The sequence below is a fragment of the Oryx dammah genome, unplaced genomic scaffold (genome assembly GCF_014754425.2).
Source record: "Oryx dammah isolate SB20612 unplaced genomic scaffold, SCBI_Odam_1.1 HiC_scaffold_15, whole genome shotgun sequence".
Taxonomy (NCBI): Eukaryota; Metazoa; Chordata; class Mammalia; order Artiodactyla; family Bovidae; genus Oryx; species Oryx dammah.
Genome location: NW_024070199.1, coordinates 17,997,535 through 18,012,877, shown reverse-complemented (window position 1 = coordinate 18,012,877; position 15,343 = coordinate 17,997,535). Strand labels below are relative to the sequence as shown.

Genomic DNA, 15,343 nt, shown 5'->3' with positions numbered 1-15,343 from the left:
TTCCCTCAAAATTACCACCACCTCTATCTCAAAAAAAAAAAAAATCCAATCTCTCCTCAGCTCCAGAAGACCACCATGCTTTGCTTAGGTTCCTCCTTCTATATGACAGCTAGAACATGCCTCCAGGCAGAATATGAGGGCAATCATAATGCTCTATTATTCCCTACTTTCACAGCTCCACACTGACTGTTGTCCAGCACCTAAGAATGGATATTTCATATATTTTTTCTGGTTTTCTAGCTATTTATGGCAAGATGACACAGCTAACACCTGTACACTGTCATGGCCAGAAGTAGATACATCCATGCTTCATATATGGTTCAACACTATTATAAAAACTACCCACATGTTAAGATATGACAGGAGCTGTAAAATATAAAAAGGGAAACTTTATCATCCCAGTCAATATTTTGCAGGTAAAATAAAAATATAAATATATTTCAGAATTTGACAATTTTTTAAGTTTTAAAGAATGGACTGGAAGAACCAGGAGAGCTGCTAATGTTTTCAATGTCCATAATATGTTCTTACTCCTAAAGGAAACAGGCCAAATCTTCTATATAGTTATGTATTATATTATATTAGGTGGTTCAGATGGTAAAGAATCTGCTTGCAGAGTGGGAGATCTGGATTTGATCTCTGGGTTGGGAAGATTCCCTTGGAGAAATAAATGGCAACACCCTCCAGTATTCTTGCCTAGAGAATCCCATGGACAGAGGAGCCTGGCAGGCCACAGTGCATGGGGTCACAAAGAGTCACACTAATAGTATTTGATTTTCCTTTCTGACACTGTTGTTTACTATAATAAATTAAATAGATTCAATTCAGTTATCAAGTGGTTTCTTCTTTCTTCCCATGATTGTCTGAAGGTTTTTTATATAAGATACAGATCAAAAATTGGAAAGGCTAAACTCAAAATCTTGTTTAAAAGGACTGTACAGACACTCTTATCTTTCGATACACAAAGAACAAACTCATGAAAATGCTTCCTAGTGTAAGCTGACACTGTCATCTCAATCAGACACCAATCCATCTGTATCAGAGGACTGAGGCAGAATTTCAAAGATTAAATTTCAGAGTAGAAGCAGATAACTTCATGGAAGCACACTGATAACCCTAGGTATAGCAGGACATTACCTATGCCAGATTGAATGAACTGATGAGGTCAACCTAATCATGCTTATTCATTTTGGAATTTTACTGGTACTCTTTTTAATATTCTATTTTCTAATGGGCATATGAGAAAACCCGTTCTCTTTTTTACTTTTCTCTAATTCTTACCTTGTGAAAAACATCTCTTTGTATCTTGTTTTTCACCATTCCTCAGAATTCAGGTACAAACACTTTTTACTGAGTCTTTATGTCTCATGACAATGCAGTCATTTGCATGAGTTTAAATAAAAATCTGTCCTTTCACTAGGATATAACTGGAAAAATTTATTGCATAATCAAAGCCATACCTAATGGATGATATTTGATAATAAACTTCATTTAGTATGATATGGCAAGCCCCCAGTTCCCACTAAGGACACAGATAAAATTGGTATTTGGACCAATGCCTACAAGGCTTCCTAGGCAAACTGTCTCAAGTCCACTGTTGTACACTGTCCCAGCATTACAAATAGTAAGAAAGCCACTGACTTGCAAGAAAAGGAGAGAGGAATTTGTCCACATTTGTAACTGTAGAGGTGAAACCTGGCATAAATGAATTTAGTTTGTAAATAATAGTGATAAAAAGACCTCTGGAATAATAGAGACTACTAAAAATAAAATTCTAGACTCTCTACAAACTTTTATGATGGAACCTAATTTAAGTGGCCTGAGCAGTTGTCTAATATGATCCAACTCTAGATTTGCTAGAGTTAGATCTGACTCTAGAGCTAACAAGGAACCTTATGTGTGTTAAGTGACTTCTAACTACACCGATGTAAGTTAATGAAGCCACATGATGCAAAATCACAATGAGACCAATCTCACTCTATAGAAGTTATTTATGATCCCAAGAGGAGACTTACATTATTCAAAATTTAGCAATAAGGCAAAGGAAAATATCATGGTAACACACTATTTAACAAGCACACCTAAGGGTCATCTGACTCTTAAGGAAATGTACCTCTCTTTGAATTATTAGGGTCAGACTATGTAAAGTTAGATGGTGACTCGTAGACAACTAATAAAAGTGGAAATGATTTTTGTCCAATAGAGATGTACATGATTTTTTATAAAAAAGGTAACTCCAAAAGGATGTCTTCATTGTCATACAGTATACTAACAAGGTAACATACTAGGTTTGTATCCAACTTAACAATGTGATTTCAGCATTTCTTTGTTGCTCTGACTACAGGCATGTTGAGTTCTTACTTCTTTTAAGTGTCGTTCTGCTTATTTCATTAATGTGCTAAATAAGATTATAACCTGCTCACTATATGCATGAGAATTGCATTTTTATACTTTTGAGATTTTTTGAGATTGAAGCTTTTGAACTGTAGTGCTGGAGAGACTCCTGAAAGTCCCTTGGACTGCAAGGGGATCAAATCAGTCAATCTTAAAGGAAATCAACCCTTAATATTCATTGGAAGGACTGATGCTGAAGCTGAAGCTCCAATACTTTGGACACCTGATGCAAAGAGATGACTCACTGGAAAAGACCCTGGTGGTGGGAAAGATTGAGGGCAGGAGAAGGGGGCGACAGAGGATGAGATGGTTGGATGGCATCACTGACTCAATGGACATGAGTTTGAGCAACCTCTAGAAGGTGGTGAAGGACAGGAAAGCCTGGTGTGCTGCAGTCCATGAGGTCACAAAAAGTTGGATATGACTCAGTGACTGAACAACTTTTGAGATTTATACTTTCACAAAAGGATATAAAAATGCTCCACAAAAATGTTGGCTTTACTAGTAAAATAAGAACTCAACTGATCTTCCAGGGACAATTTGCAGAACTTCTGTATCTCTTTTTATTTCATTATTCAGTTCAGTTTAGTCGCTCAGTCATGTCCAACTCTTTGTGACCCTATGGACTGCCGCACACCAGGCTTCCCTGTCCATCACCAACTCCCACAACTTGCTCAAACTCATGTCCACTGAGTCGGTAATACCATCCAATCATTTCATCCTCTGTCATCCCTTTCTCCACCTGCCTTCAATCTTTCCCAGCATCTGGGTCTTTTCCAATGAGTCAGTTCTTTGTACCAGGTGGCCAAAGTATTGGAGTTTCAGCTTCATCATCAGTCCTTGCAATGAATATTCATGACTACTGGAAAAACCACACATGACTACTAGAACAACCATTATAGATCACACTAATTTTCACAAGCAATCCCAAGAATAATAACTATACCAACAAATTTAAGTTGTGCCCAACTCCTTGCGACCCCATGGACTATAGCCTGCCAGGCTCCTCTGTCCATGGGATTTTCCAGGCGAGAATACTGGAGTGGATTGCCATTTCCTTCTCAAGGGGATCTTCCTGACCCAGGGATTGAACTTGAGTCTCCTGCGCTGCAGGCAGAAGACTCTTTACCACTGAATCACCAAGCAAGCCCCTGAATAGATCAGCTGATCTTCCAGGGACAATTCCCAGAACTTCTATATCTATTTTTATCTCACTATAGATAAAACTATTTAATTTTCACAAGTAATCTCAAGAATAATAACTTTACTGTCAAATAATCAACTCACCACCACCATCAATTCATAACTATACCCAACCAATAAAGAGTACCCAGAAAAACCTTCACAAATGAAAGAATTTCTTTGCTCTGAAAAATTATCCAATCTTACAAACCTTTTAAATAATGTGCCAACACCACTTTGACTACTTCTGACCACATAGCATGCAAGCAAAGAAAACTCTACAAACAAACCTAAAAATAAATCCCCCTAGATAATCATATTTGAAGTCAAGGTTTCAGAATACTCTTCAGTAACCAGAGTAAAGGTATAACTAAACACTGCAAACACACTACCCAGATAAAACAAAACTATTAATCCTAAAACATACAGATAACATTACTAAAATAACATATCCAATCCCATCGCTTATGGTAAGTAAGACTTTTACAAACCATACATTACACAACAAATATTTTAACAGCCTTCTCATTTGGAATACATATTTGTCAAAACATTACCTGTGGCTATCAGGGCTTCCATAGTCGGCACTAGTGGTAAAGAACCCATCTGCTGAAGCAAGAGATTTAAGAGATGTGGGTTTGAACCCTGGGTTGGGAAGATCCCCTGAGGAGGAAATGGCAACCCATGCCAGTATTCTTGCCTGAGGGACTTTCATGGAGGTCCAGTCATTGAATCTGCTTTCCAATGCATAGTATTCTTGACTGGAAAATCCCATTGGCAGAGGAGCCTGGAGGGCTACAGTCCAGAGGGTCACAAAGAGTCGGATACAAATGAAGTGACTTAGCACATGGCTAATTAAACCAATACCATTAAACCAATAATGGAGCCTCTCTAGTCTGTATATTTCTACTTATTCGAATATGATGAGACATATGCAGAGCCTACATATACATAGAAACCTGGAATATCAGATGTATCCCTTTATTTCTCACATGGAAATAGCATTTATAGGCTACGTACTCAAATGAAAATAAGTATTCTGAGTTGATACAATCATTACAAATCAATGTTCAGCTATCCCTTACAGTAACACATCTTAAAGAATTTCAAGTAGATAAGTATCTCTTTATGTAAGTCTTTACTTTTCACTTCCAACATGAAAAAGGATCAAATCGGTCTTCAGGATTAACGTCAAATGTAAATAAATTCCATTCCACCTAGTACATGATCAAAAGTCCCTGAAGATTTATTTTCCTAATTATACAACTACCTGATAGGAGAGCCATTACCACAGCTGACTTCTAACTATTGTAGCTCTGCTGCCATAGGTGCTAGCAATATGAGTGCCTGCTGTCTGTCCTGCTCAGATGTTTGTTGTCAAAATCAGACAGAAAATGAGTATATCTGATTGGTGAAACCTAGGTCACATGGATTCCCTGTAGACATGATAATCTGGAAAATGTAAGTTGCTTTTTCTTTACCTATTTTCAGAAGGCAGGCTTGACTCTTATCACATGTAAATCTGACTTTCTATTCAGGATAATTCTAAATTCTCTAACTTATTATTGAAACACTGCCAGGAATCAAACTCGGGTCTCCCACATTGCAGGCAGATTCTTTACCATCTGAGCCACTAGGGAAGCCCCAAGTTCACGAAATTCTTAGATTAAAAGGAAGTAAAAGACAAGAATAAGTTTAAAGCTTGTTTTCAGAATTTCCAGCAGCAATCAGACTGACTACATTACTGGAATAACATTCCTGCAAATTCTAACTATAGTCATGCTACCAAACTGAGATGAAATTGTGTGCACACTTGCCTATCCTCATCTAAAGGCTTTATCTCCAGGAGCAGCACATGACCTCATACAGAAGAGGGAGTTCAAAAGAGGTTTCTTGAAATGGAGAACATGTCTTACCAGAGCATGTGAAAACCATTTGCCTGCATTCAGAGTCGACAGGAAATCCCAATCAAATAAGGATGGGTGTGTCAAAGAGGCATTTGGCAGGACTTCCTTGATATTGGTTGTTCTTCTCAGGTCAAAGTCATGCATGAGAAAAGGCACATGATCATAACTGCAGGCAGAGGGGGAGAAGAGCGGAAGAGGTGGATAGGCTGAATTCAGCCACCCTGGCAAACAGGGTTCTCAGAAAGCCTATGAAGCTCACAAGTCTTAACTAGGTTCCTTACTCCCTCCCTTATCTTAGCAGAGGATTAAGTACAGGAATTTATACTTTGATATGAACATTTTTCTGCCCAAGGAAGCAATCTTTTGTAATGTACAATAAGCCTATTGTGCTGTGCTCAGTTGCTCAGTCATGTCTGACTCTTTGTGAACCCACAGACTGGATCCTGCCAGGCTCCTCTGTCTAGGGGGATTCTCCAGGCAAGAATATTGGAGTGACTTGCCATGCCCTCCTCCAGGGGATCTTCCTGACCCAGGAATCGAACCTCGGTTTCCTGCACTGCAGGCTGACTATCGTCTGAGCTACCAGGAAAGCTCCATTAAGTCCATTAGCTATGGTGAAAGAGTAGCCTTCCTATCAAGGGAATTTATGTATCTAGAAAACAATAGGTAGAGTAGTCATCTGAGAGTAAGGTAAGTGAGAAGTGAATGCGGCAAGGTCCTGAAGTCCCTAGGACCATACTAAACAGACACCTACACAATCTTCCTATGTTTTTTCTGACTCATTTCCCAACTGGCAATGGCCCTGAGTATTTCTGGTCCTAGATTCTCATATCAGGTGGCATCATCAGAAGTTTAGTATCTGAAAACTTCTGTTATCAGCTATTTGCCTTGAAGAATATGTTTTTCTCTCTTTATGATTAAAATATACATGATGAGAACTCTGTAATGATCATTAAGGAGTAACAGGATTGAGACCTAGTCCCCTGCCCATAAACAACTAGAAAACTGGACAAAACAAGAGAATTAACTTTTGTAGGAAGTGGACAATGGGGAGCACAGTACAATTATTTCTGAGAAAAGGCAAACAAATGAAATAGGCTTTACCATTACCCAAGCTTCCTTCTTGCAGGTAAATACTGGAACTTGGCATGGGACAAGGCGGGCATGCATGGTAAGTTGACTCAAGTTGGGTCTCACTCTCTGCAACCCTATGAACTATAGCACAGCAGGCTCCTCTGTCCATGGGATTCTCCAGGCAAAAATACTAAAATGGGTAGCCATGCCCTCCTCCAGGGGATCTTCCTGACTCAGGGATCAAACCTGAGCTCGTACATCTCCTGCATTGTCAGGTGGGTTCTTTACCACTAGCACCACCAGGGAAGCCCATGGAGCAAGGAGGGTAGCATCTAAAAAGTACCCAGCCACTTATTGAAATGAGAAGAAGATAAGATTAAGGAGAGGTCAAGAAAGCTAGAATTTATTGGCTAGAATTCCATAGGGAATGGAGGAATGCAAAAGGAAAGCATTCTGGAGAAATATGTACAAGGATCCCTTGAAGTATGGCTAAATATCAATTTGTAAATGTACAGAGTAAAACTCTTATGAAGTTTGTCAAGAATAACTTCCAAGAAAAGGAAAATAACAAGAAAGTTCTAAGACAATTTACAGAGCTCACAAAGGGATGTAACTCATTCAAGCTCTATCAGTGGCATGACCTCAGTAATAACAAGGATACATCTTTGAGATGGGAATAATTTAGAACTAGAATTACTTTAGAATCTCCATAAAAGAACTTAAAAACAATCTTCCAAAGGAGCAAATTAATCTTCAAGTAACTTAACTGTCTGCTAGAATAAGCACAAAATTCTTTAATGGAATACAAAAAAATATACCACCCAGAATGGTAAAGTCACAATGTCTGGCTTATAACCAAAATTTACCAGACATGTAATGAAGTATAAAAATGGGCTGGTGCACTGAGATGACCCAGAGGGATGGTATGAGGAGGGAGGTGGGAGGGGGGTTCAGGATTGGGAACACGTGTACACCCGTGGCGGATTCATGTTGATGTATGGCAAAACCAATACAATACTGTAAAGTAATTAGCCTCCAATTAAAATAAATAAATTTTTTTAAAAAGTAACCATAAACTAGAGAAATTACTCAGTAAAGACAAACTTGGAAATGACAGAGGTAACAGAATTCATAAACAAGAATATTAAATCATGATAAAAAATAAGATGATATATGTAACAGATGCAAAGGAGAACACACGAACATATGAAGACATAACTCTAAGAGTTGAAAAAGAAATAAATGGAAATTCTAGAGATAAAAAAATAACTGAAATGAAAATTTCACTAAATGAATTTAACAGCATATTTAATATTACAGATGATGTAAAGATCAGTGAATTTGGAGGTGCAGCAGTAGAATCTATCCAAATGAACTGTAAGACAATATCAAGCAGTATTATATATATGCAGTTGCAGTCCTAAAAAGAGGGGAGAAACAGAAAAAAATCTGAGGAAGTAATAGTAAAAATTTCAAAAATTTATAAAAGTTAGGCATCAACAGATCCAACAACACTGATGAATACCAAGAAAAGTAAACATAGGCATGCACATACCGCACACTATGTGCATGTGTATGACTGGTGAAAAATTGATGAGGAAAAGAAAACTATAAAAGTAGCCACATGGAAAGAAAATACATATTTAGATAGAAATAAAGATAAGTATATAGCAGACTTTTCAACAAAAAATATGAGATACGGAAAACAATGAAACAATGTATTTTAAATGGTGAAGGAAGAAAACAACTATCAACTTAAAATTCATCAAAAATTAAAAGAAGAAGAGATGATGCTGGAAAAATAACAGAGTACAAAGCATCAGGAATCTGTCTCCCCACCTAGACAACAACTGCATTCGAAGACTGTCTGATGTAATTCTCTTGGAAGTTTGGAGTACGTGAAAGGCGTTCAACTTCCATGGGAAAACTCAGATGTAAACTGGGGTTAATTTCAGTCAATTCCAACTCTTAGCACAATAGCAGCTACTCATTACCCATCCCTATTCACATGGCAAACAACTGTGGACAGGTTCCTGGAGTAATTTGCACAGCCAAGGTGGCAAAAAAAAATCCTCTATTCCAAATATAGGGTTTCTCTGCTCTGGTCACTAGTTACTTCTTGTCACAAGAGCAGAGATAAGACTGTTGTTGCACCTTCTTCCACTGTTGCAAAGCCCTAGCCCTCTAATAGAAGTGACTTTCACAAGATTTAAAGGGCAGCACCCTTTTCAATGCTCATTTATGTTTCTCCTTTTCTCCTATTGTAAATCAGCCAGTAAACAGTAGCTTTATATTAAAGTGATCTATATTAAAAACTTAAAATATTAAAAATATCTGTACATACAAATGGAGAAAGCAATGGCAACCCACTCCAGTACTCTTGCCTTGAAAATCCCATGGACGGAGGAGCCTGGTAGGCTGCAGTCCATGGGGTAATGAAGAGTCGGACATGACTGAGTGACTTCCCTTTCACTTTTCACTTTCATGCCTTGGAGAAGGAAATGGCAACCCACTCCAGTGTTCTTGCCTGGAGAATCCCAGGGACGGGGGAGCCTGGTGGGTTGCCATCTATGGGGCCACACAGTGTCAGACACGACTGAAGTGACTTACAGCAGTAGCAACAGCAGGGCATACAAAGAGAAATTAGAAAGTGACCATAATGGCCAAGGGAAGATCAGAAAAACCTAAAAATATACTCAAGTTTACACCTCAGGCTGATCCACGGCACAGAGACATCTAATAAAAATTAAAACAACAACAAAACCCAGCAAACCTAAAGGAAGGGGGAGAATCTAATTTCCAGTATTACCATACTACTCATCTCAAATGCCCAGTTTTTAACCAAAAAAAAAAAAAAAAAAATCACAAGACTGACAAAAACAAAGTATGGCCCATTCAAAGGAAAAAAATCAATAAGAACTGTCCCTGGAAAAAAGCTAATGGTAGATATACTAGATAAAAACTTTAAAACAATCATATTAAAGACACTAAAAGAACTAAAGAAAGATGTGGATAAACTCAACAAAATAATGTATGAATAAAATGGAAATATTAATACAGATTTCTTAAATCCAAAAAATAAACCAAAAAGTTACAGAGCTAAAAAGTACAACAACTGAAATGAAAAACTGACTACAGGGATTCAAAGGCAGATTTAAACAGGCAAAAGGAAGATTCACTGAACTAAAAGATAAGACAATCTAATTTATTGAATATGAGAATAAAAAAAGATTATGTAAGAGCTGGATCATGGAAAAAGCAAGAGAGTTCCAGAAAAACATCTATTTCTGCTTTATTGACTATGCCAAAGCCTTTGACTGTGTGCATCACAATAAATTGTAGAAAATTCTGAAAGAGATGGGAATACCAGACCACCTAACCTGCCTCTTGAGAAATCTGTATGCAGGTCAGGAAGCAATAGTTAGAACTGGAATGGAACAACAGACTGGTTCCAAATAGGAAAAGGAGTACGTCAAGGCTGTATATTGTCACCCTGCTTATTTAACTTATATGCAGAGTACATCATGAGAAACGCTGGACTGGAAGAAACACAAGCTGGAGTCAAGATTGCCGGGAGAAATATCAATAACCTCAGATATGCAGATGACACCACCCTTATGGCAGAAAGTGAAGAGGAACTAAAAAGCCTCTTGAGGAAAGTGAAAGAGGAAAGTGAAAAAGTTGGCTTAAAGCTCAACATTCAGAAAACGAAGATCATGGCATCTGGTCCCATCACTTCATGGGAAATAAAATGTCAGACTTTATTTCTGGGGGCTCCAAAATCACTGCAGATGGTGACTGCAGCCATGAAATTAAAAGACGCTTACTCCTTGGAAGAAAAGTGATGACCAACCTAGATAGCATATTCAAAAGCAGAGACATCACTTTGCCGACTAAGGTCCGTCTAGTCAAGGCTATGGTTTTTCCTGTGGTCATGTATGGATGTGAGAGTTGCACTGTGAAGAAGGCTGAGTGCTGAAGAATTGAGGCTTTTGAACTGTGGTGTTGGAGAAGACTCTTGAGAGTCCCTTGGACTGAAAGGATACCCAACGAGTCCATTCTGAAGGAGATCAACCCTGGGAGTTCTTTGGAAGGAATGATGCTAAAGCTGAAACTCCAGTACTTTGGCCACCTCATGCGAAGAGCTGACTCATTGGAAAAGACTCTGATGCTGGGAGGGACTGGGGGCAGGAGGAGAAGGGGACGACCGAGGATGAGATGGCTGGATGGCATCACTGACTCGATGGACTTGAGTCTGAGTGAATTCCGGGAGATGGTGATGGACAGGGAGGCCTGGCATGCTGCGATTCATGGGGTCGCAAAGAGTCGGACACGACTGAGTGACTGAACTGAACTGACTGAACAGACTCTAAAGGATACCCCAACATCAAAGCCAGACAAACATACTACAAGAAAATAAAATTATATACAATATCCCTTATGAACACTGATGTAAAAAAACCTCAATAAAATAGCAAATAGAACTCAGCATTGTATTAAAAAGGATTGTATGTGAGATTTAGTCCCCAATTCCAAGAATGTTATTGAAATCCATCAATGTAATAAACCACATTAAAAGAATGAAAGAGAAAAAAACACAATATTTCAAGTGATACTGAAAAGGAATTTGACAACATTCAACACGCTTTAATGATAAACATTCTCATCAAGCTAAAAATAGAAAGAAACTACACCAAAGTAATAAAAGACATATATGAAAAAGCCATGGCAAACATCATCACCATGGTGATGACAAAAAGCTTTTCCTCTAAAATTAAGAACAAGGTAAGGAAGTGTGCTTTTGGCACTTCTACTCAAAGTGACGCTAAAAGTTCTAGCCAGAGCAATTGAGCAACACAGAGAAGTAAAATGGATCCAGGTTAGAATGGAAGAAGCTAAAATTACTTCTGTTTTCATATGGTATTATCTTATATGCTCCCTTCATGGATCATGGTCGTGTCATTGGTGAAGGGGCCTGCATAACTTCAATGAAGCTATAAGCCATACCATGCCATGCCACCCAAGACAAATGAATCACTGTCGACAGTTCTGACAAAATGCAGTCCACTGAGAAGGGAATGGCAAACCACATCAATATTCTTGCCTCAAGAACCCCATGAACATTAACAGTATGAAAAGGCAAAATGATATGACACTGCAGATGAGCCCCACTGGAGAAGAGCAGAAGGCAGTTACTAATAGCTCCAGAAAGAATGAAGCTCCTGGTTTAAAGTGGAAAGGACACTCAGTTGTGGATGTGTCTGGAGGTGAAAATAAAGTCTGATGCTGCAAAGAATAATACAGCATAGGAACCTGGAATGTTAGGTCCATGAGTCAAGGTAAATTGGACGTGGTCAAACAGGAGATGGCAAGAGTGAACACTGACATCTTAGGAATCAGTGAACTAAAATGGACAGGAATGGGCAAATTTAATTCAGACGACCATGACGTTTACCACTCTGGGCAAGAATACCTTAGAAGAAATGGAGTAGCCCTCACAGTCAACAAGAGAGTCCAAAATGCAGTACTTGGGGGCAATCTCAAAAACAACAGAATGATCTCAGTTCATTTCCAAGGCAAACCATTCAATATTACAGTAATCCAAGTCTACGCCCCAACCACTAATGCCAAAAGAGCTAAAGTTGACCAGTTCTATGAAGACCTTCACGACCTTCTAAAACTAACATCAAAAAAAGATGTCCTTTTCATCACAAGGGATTGGAATGCAAAAATAGGAAGTCAAGAGACACATGGAATAACAGGCAAGTTTTGCTTTGGAATACAAACTGAAGCAGGACAAAGGCTAATAGAGTTTTGCCAAGAGAACACTCTGGTCATAGTAAAACCCTCTTCCAACAACACAAAAGATGACTACACATAGACATCACCTACAGGTCAATACTAAAATCAGATTATTTATATTCTTTGCAGACAAAGATAGAGAAGTTTTATACACTCAGCACAAACATGACCTGGAGCTGACTGTGGGTCAGATTATCAGCTCCTTATTGAAAACTTCAGGCTTAAATTGAAGAAAGAAGGGAAAACCTCTAGGCCATTCAGGTATGACCTAAATCAAATCCCTTATGACTGACTATACAGTGGGGGTGATGAACAGATTCAAGGGATTAGATCTGGTAGACAGAGTGCCTGAAGAACTATGGACAGAGGTCTGAAACACTGTACAGGAGGCAGAGACTAAAACCATACCAAAGATAAAAAAAAATGCAAGAAGGCAAAGTGGTTGTCTGAGGAGGCTTTACAAATAACTGAGAAAAGAAGAGAAGTGAAAAGCAAGGTAGGAAGGGAAAGATAAACCCAACTGAATGCAGAGTTCAAGAAAATAGCAAGAAGAGATAAGAAGGTCTTCTTTATGAACAAGGAGAAGAACTGTAGGGAAACACAACAGAATGAGAAAGATTAGAGATTTCATCAAGAAAATTGGAGATACCAAGGGAACATTTCAAGCAAAGAAACTGAAGTCGCTCAGTCGTGCCCAACTCTTTGTGACCCCATGGACAGTAGCCTGCACCAAGCTCCTCCATCCATGGGATTTTCAAGGCAAGAGTACTGGAGTGGGTTGCCATTTCCTTCTCCAGGGAATCTTCCCAACCCAGGGATCAACCCAGGTCTCTTGCATTGTAGACAGATGCTTTACTGTCTGACCCACCAGGGAAGTCCAATATTTCATGCAAGGATGGGCACAATAAAGAAAAGAAATGTAAGCACCTTACAGAAGCAGAAGAGATTAAGAAGAGGTGGCAAGAATACACAGAAGAACTATACAAAAAAAGATCTTAATGACCGGGATAACTATGATGGTTTCAGACATTCTGGAGTGTGAAGTCAAGTGTGTCTTAGAAAGTATCACTACAAACAAAGCTAGCGGAAGTGATGGAATTACAGTTGAGCTATTTCAAATCCTAAAAGATGATGCTGTGAAAGTGCTGCACTCAATACGCCAGCAAATTTGGAAAACTCAGCAGTGGCCACAGGACTGGAAAAGGTCAGTTTTCATTCCAAACTCAAAGAAAAGCAGTGTCAAAGAATGTTCAGACTACCCGAAAAATTGCACTCATTTTGCATGCCAGTAAGGTTATGCTCAAAATCCTTCAAACTAAGCTTCAGTAGTACATGAACCAAGAACTTCCAGATGTACAAGGTGGGTTTATAAAAGGCAGAGGAACCAGAGATCAAATTGCCAACATTTTCATAAAGAAAGCAAGGCAATTCCAGAAAAACATCTGCTTCATTGAAAAAGCCTTTGACTCTGTGGATCACAACAAATTGTGAAAAATTCTTAAGAGATGGGAATACCAAACCATCTTACCTGTGGCCTGAGAAACTTGTATGTGGGTCAAGAAGCAACAGTTTGAACCTTATATAGAACAACTGACTGGTTCAAAATTGGGAAAAGAATAAGACAAGGCTATATACTGACACCCTGTTTCACTTATATGCAGAGCATATCATGCAAAATGCAGAGCTGGATGAATCACAAGCTGGAATCAAGACTGCTGCAAAAAATATCAACAACCTCAGATGTGAAGATGATACCACCCTTATGGCAGAAAGCAAAGAGGAACTAAAGAGCCTCTTGATGAAGATTAAAGAGGAGAGTGAAAAAGCTGGCTTAAAACTCAACATTCAGAAACCAAGATCATGGCATCTGGGCCCATCACTTCATGGCAAGTAGAAGGCGAAAAGTGGAAACAGTGGCAGATTTTATTTTCTTGGCCTCCAAAATCACTGCGGACAGTGACTTCAGCCAAGAAATTAAAAGATGCTTGCCCCTGGAAGGAAACCTATAACAAACCTAGACAGTGTATTAAAAAGCAGAGACATTACTTTGCTGACAAAGGTCTGTATAGTCAAAGCTATGGTTTTTCCAGTAGTCAAGTACAGATGTGAGAGTTGAACCATAAAGAAGTTTGACTGCCAAAGAATTGATGTTTTCAAACTACAGTGCTAGAGAAGACTCTTGAGAGTCCCTTTGATTGTAAGAAAATCAAACCAGTCAATTCTAAAGGAAATCAACCCTGAATATTGACTGGAAGGACTAATGCTGAAGCTGAAACTCCAATACTTTGGCCACTTTGATACAAAGAGCCAACTCACTGGAAAAAACCCTGATGCTGGGAAAGACTGAAGGCAAAAAGAGAAGAGGGCAGCAGAGATGAGACGATCAGATACCATCACCGACTCAATGCACATGAATTTGAGCAAATTCTGGGAGATAGTAAAGGATAGGGAAGCCTGGTGAGCTGCTGTCCACAGGGTCACAAAGAATCAGACATGACAATGACTGAACAACAAAAACTCTTACATGCAGAAAAGCCTAAAATTTCCATAACAAAAAGAAACAGAATAAATAAACTTTACAAAACAGCAATACCAAGGAAACAGCCAAAAATCAGCTGCATTTCTATACACTAAGAATGAAGAATCTGTGTACAGGTTCATGAAGTAACTTGCAAAGCATGGTAAGACTCAAGGTGTCAAAGAGAGATCCTATACTCCAAATATAAGAAATATCCACTCTGATCACTAGTTACAGAAATTACAAAAACAATTTCATTTAAAATGGCATCAAAAAGAATAAAATACTTAAAAGAATGAACTTAAACAAAGGAGGCGAAAGATTCATGCAATGAAAATGAGAAAATATTTCTGAAAGAAGTGGAGGAAGACAGATAAATGTAAACACATCCTATGTTTATGGATTGAAAATATTAACATTGTTAATATGTTACTATCAACCAAAGCAATGAGAAGATTCATGCAAT

The 15,343-nt window shown here is 38.5% G+C and overlaps 1 protein-coding gene across 1 annotated transcript in view; it reads right to left on the bottom strand.

The window, feature by feature from the left end:
• The window catches only part of LOC120874859 (glycerophosphodiester phosphodiesterase domain-containing protein 4-like), a 150,170-nt gene that overhangs the window by 74,673 nt on the left and 60,154 nt on the right, over window positions 1-15,343 (bottom strand). Inside the window, exon 10 of the mRNA XM_040256547.1 lies at window positions 5,499-5,649. Coding sequence (XP_040112481.1) covers window positions 5,499-5,649 — 151 coding nt within the window. The remainder of the gene's footprint in view (window positions 1-5,498; window positions 5,650-15,343) is intronic.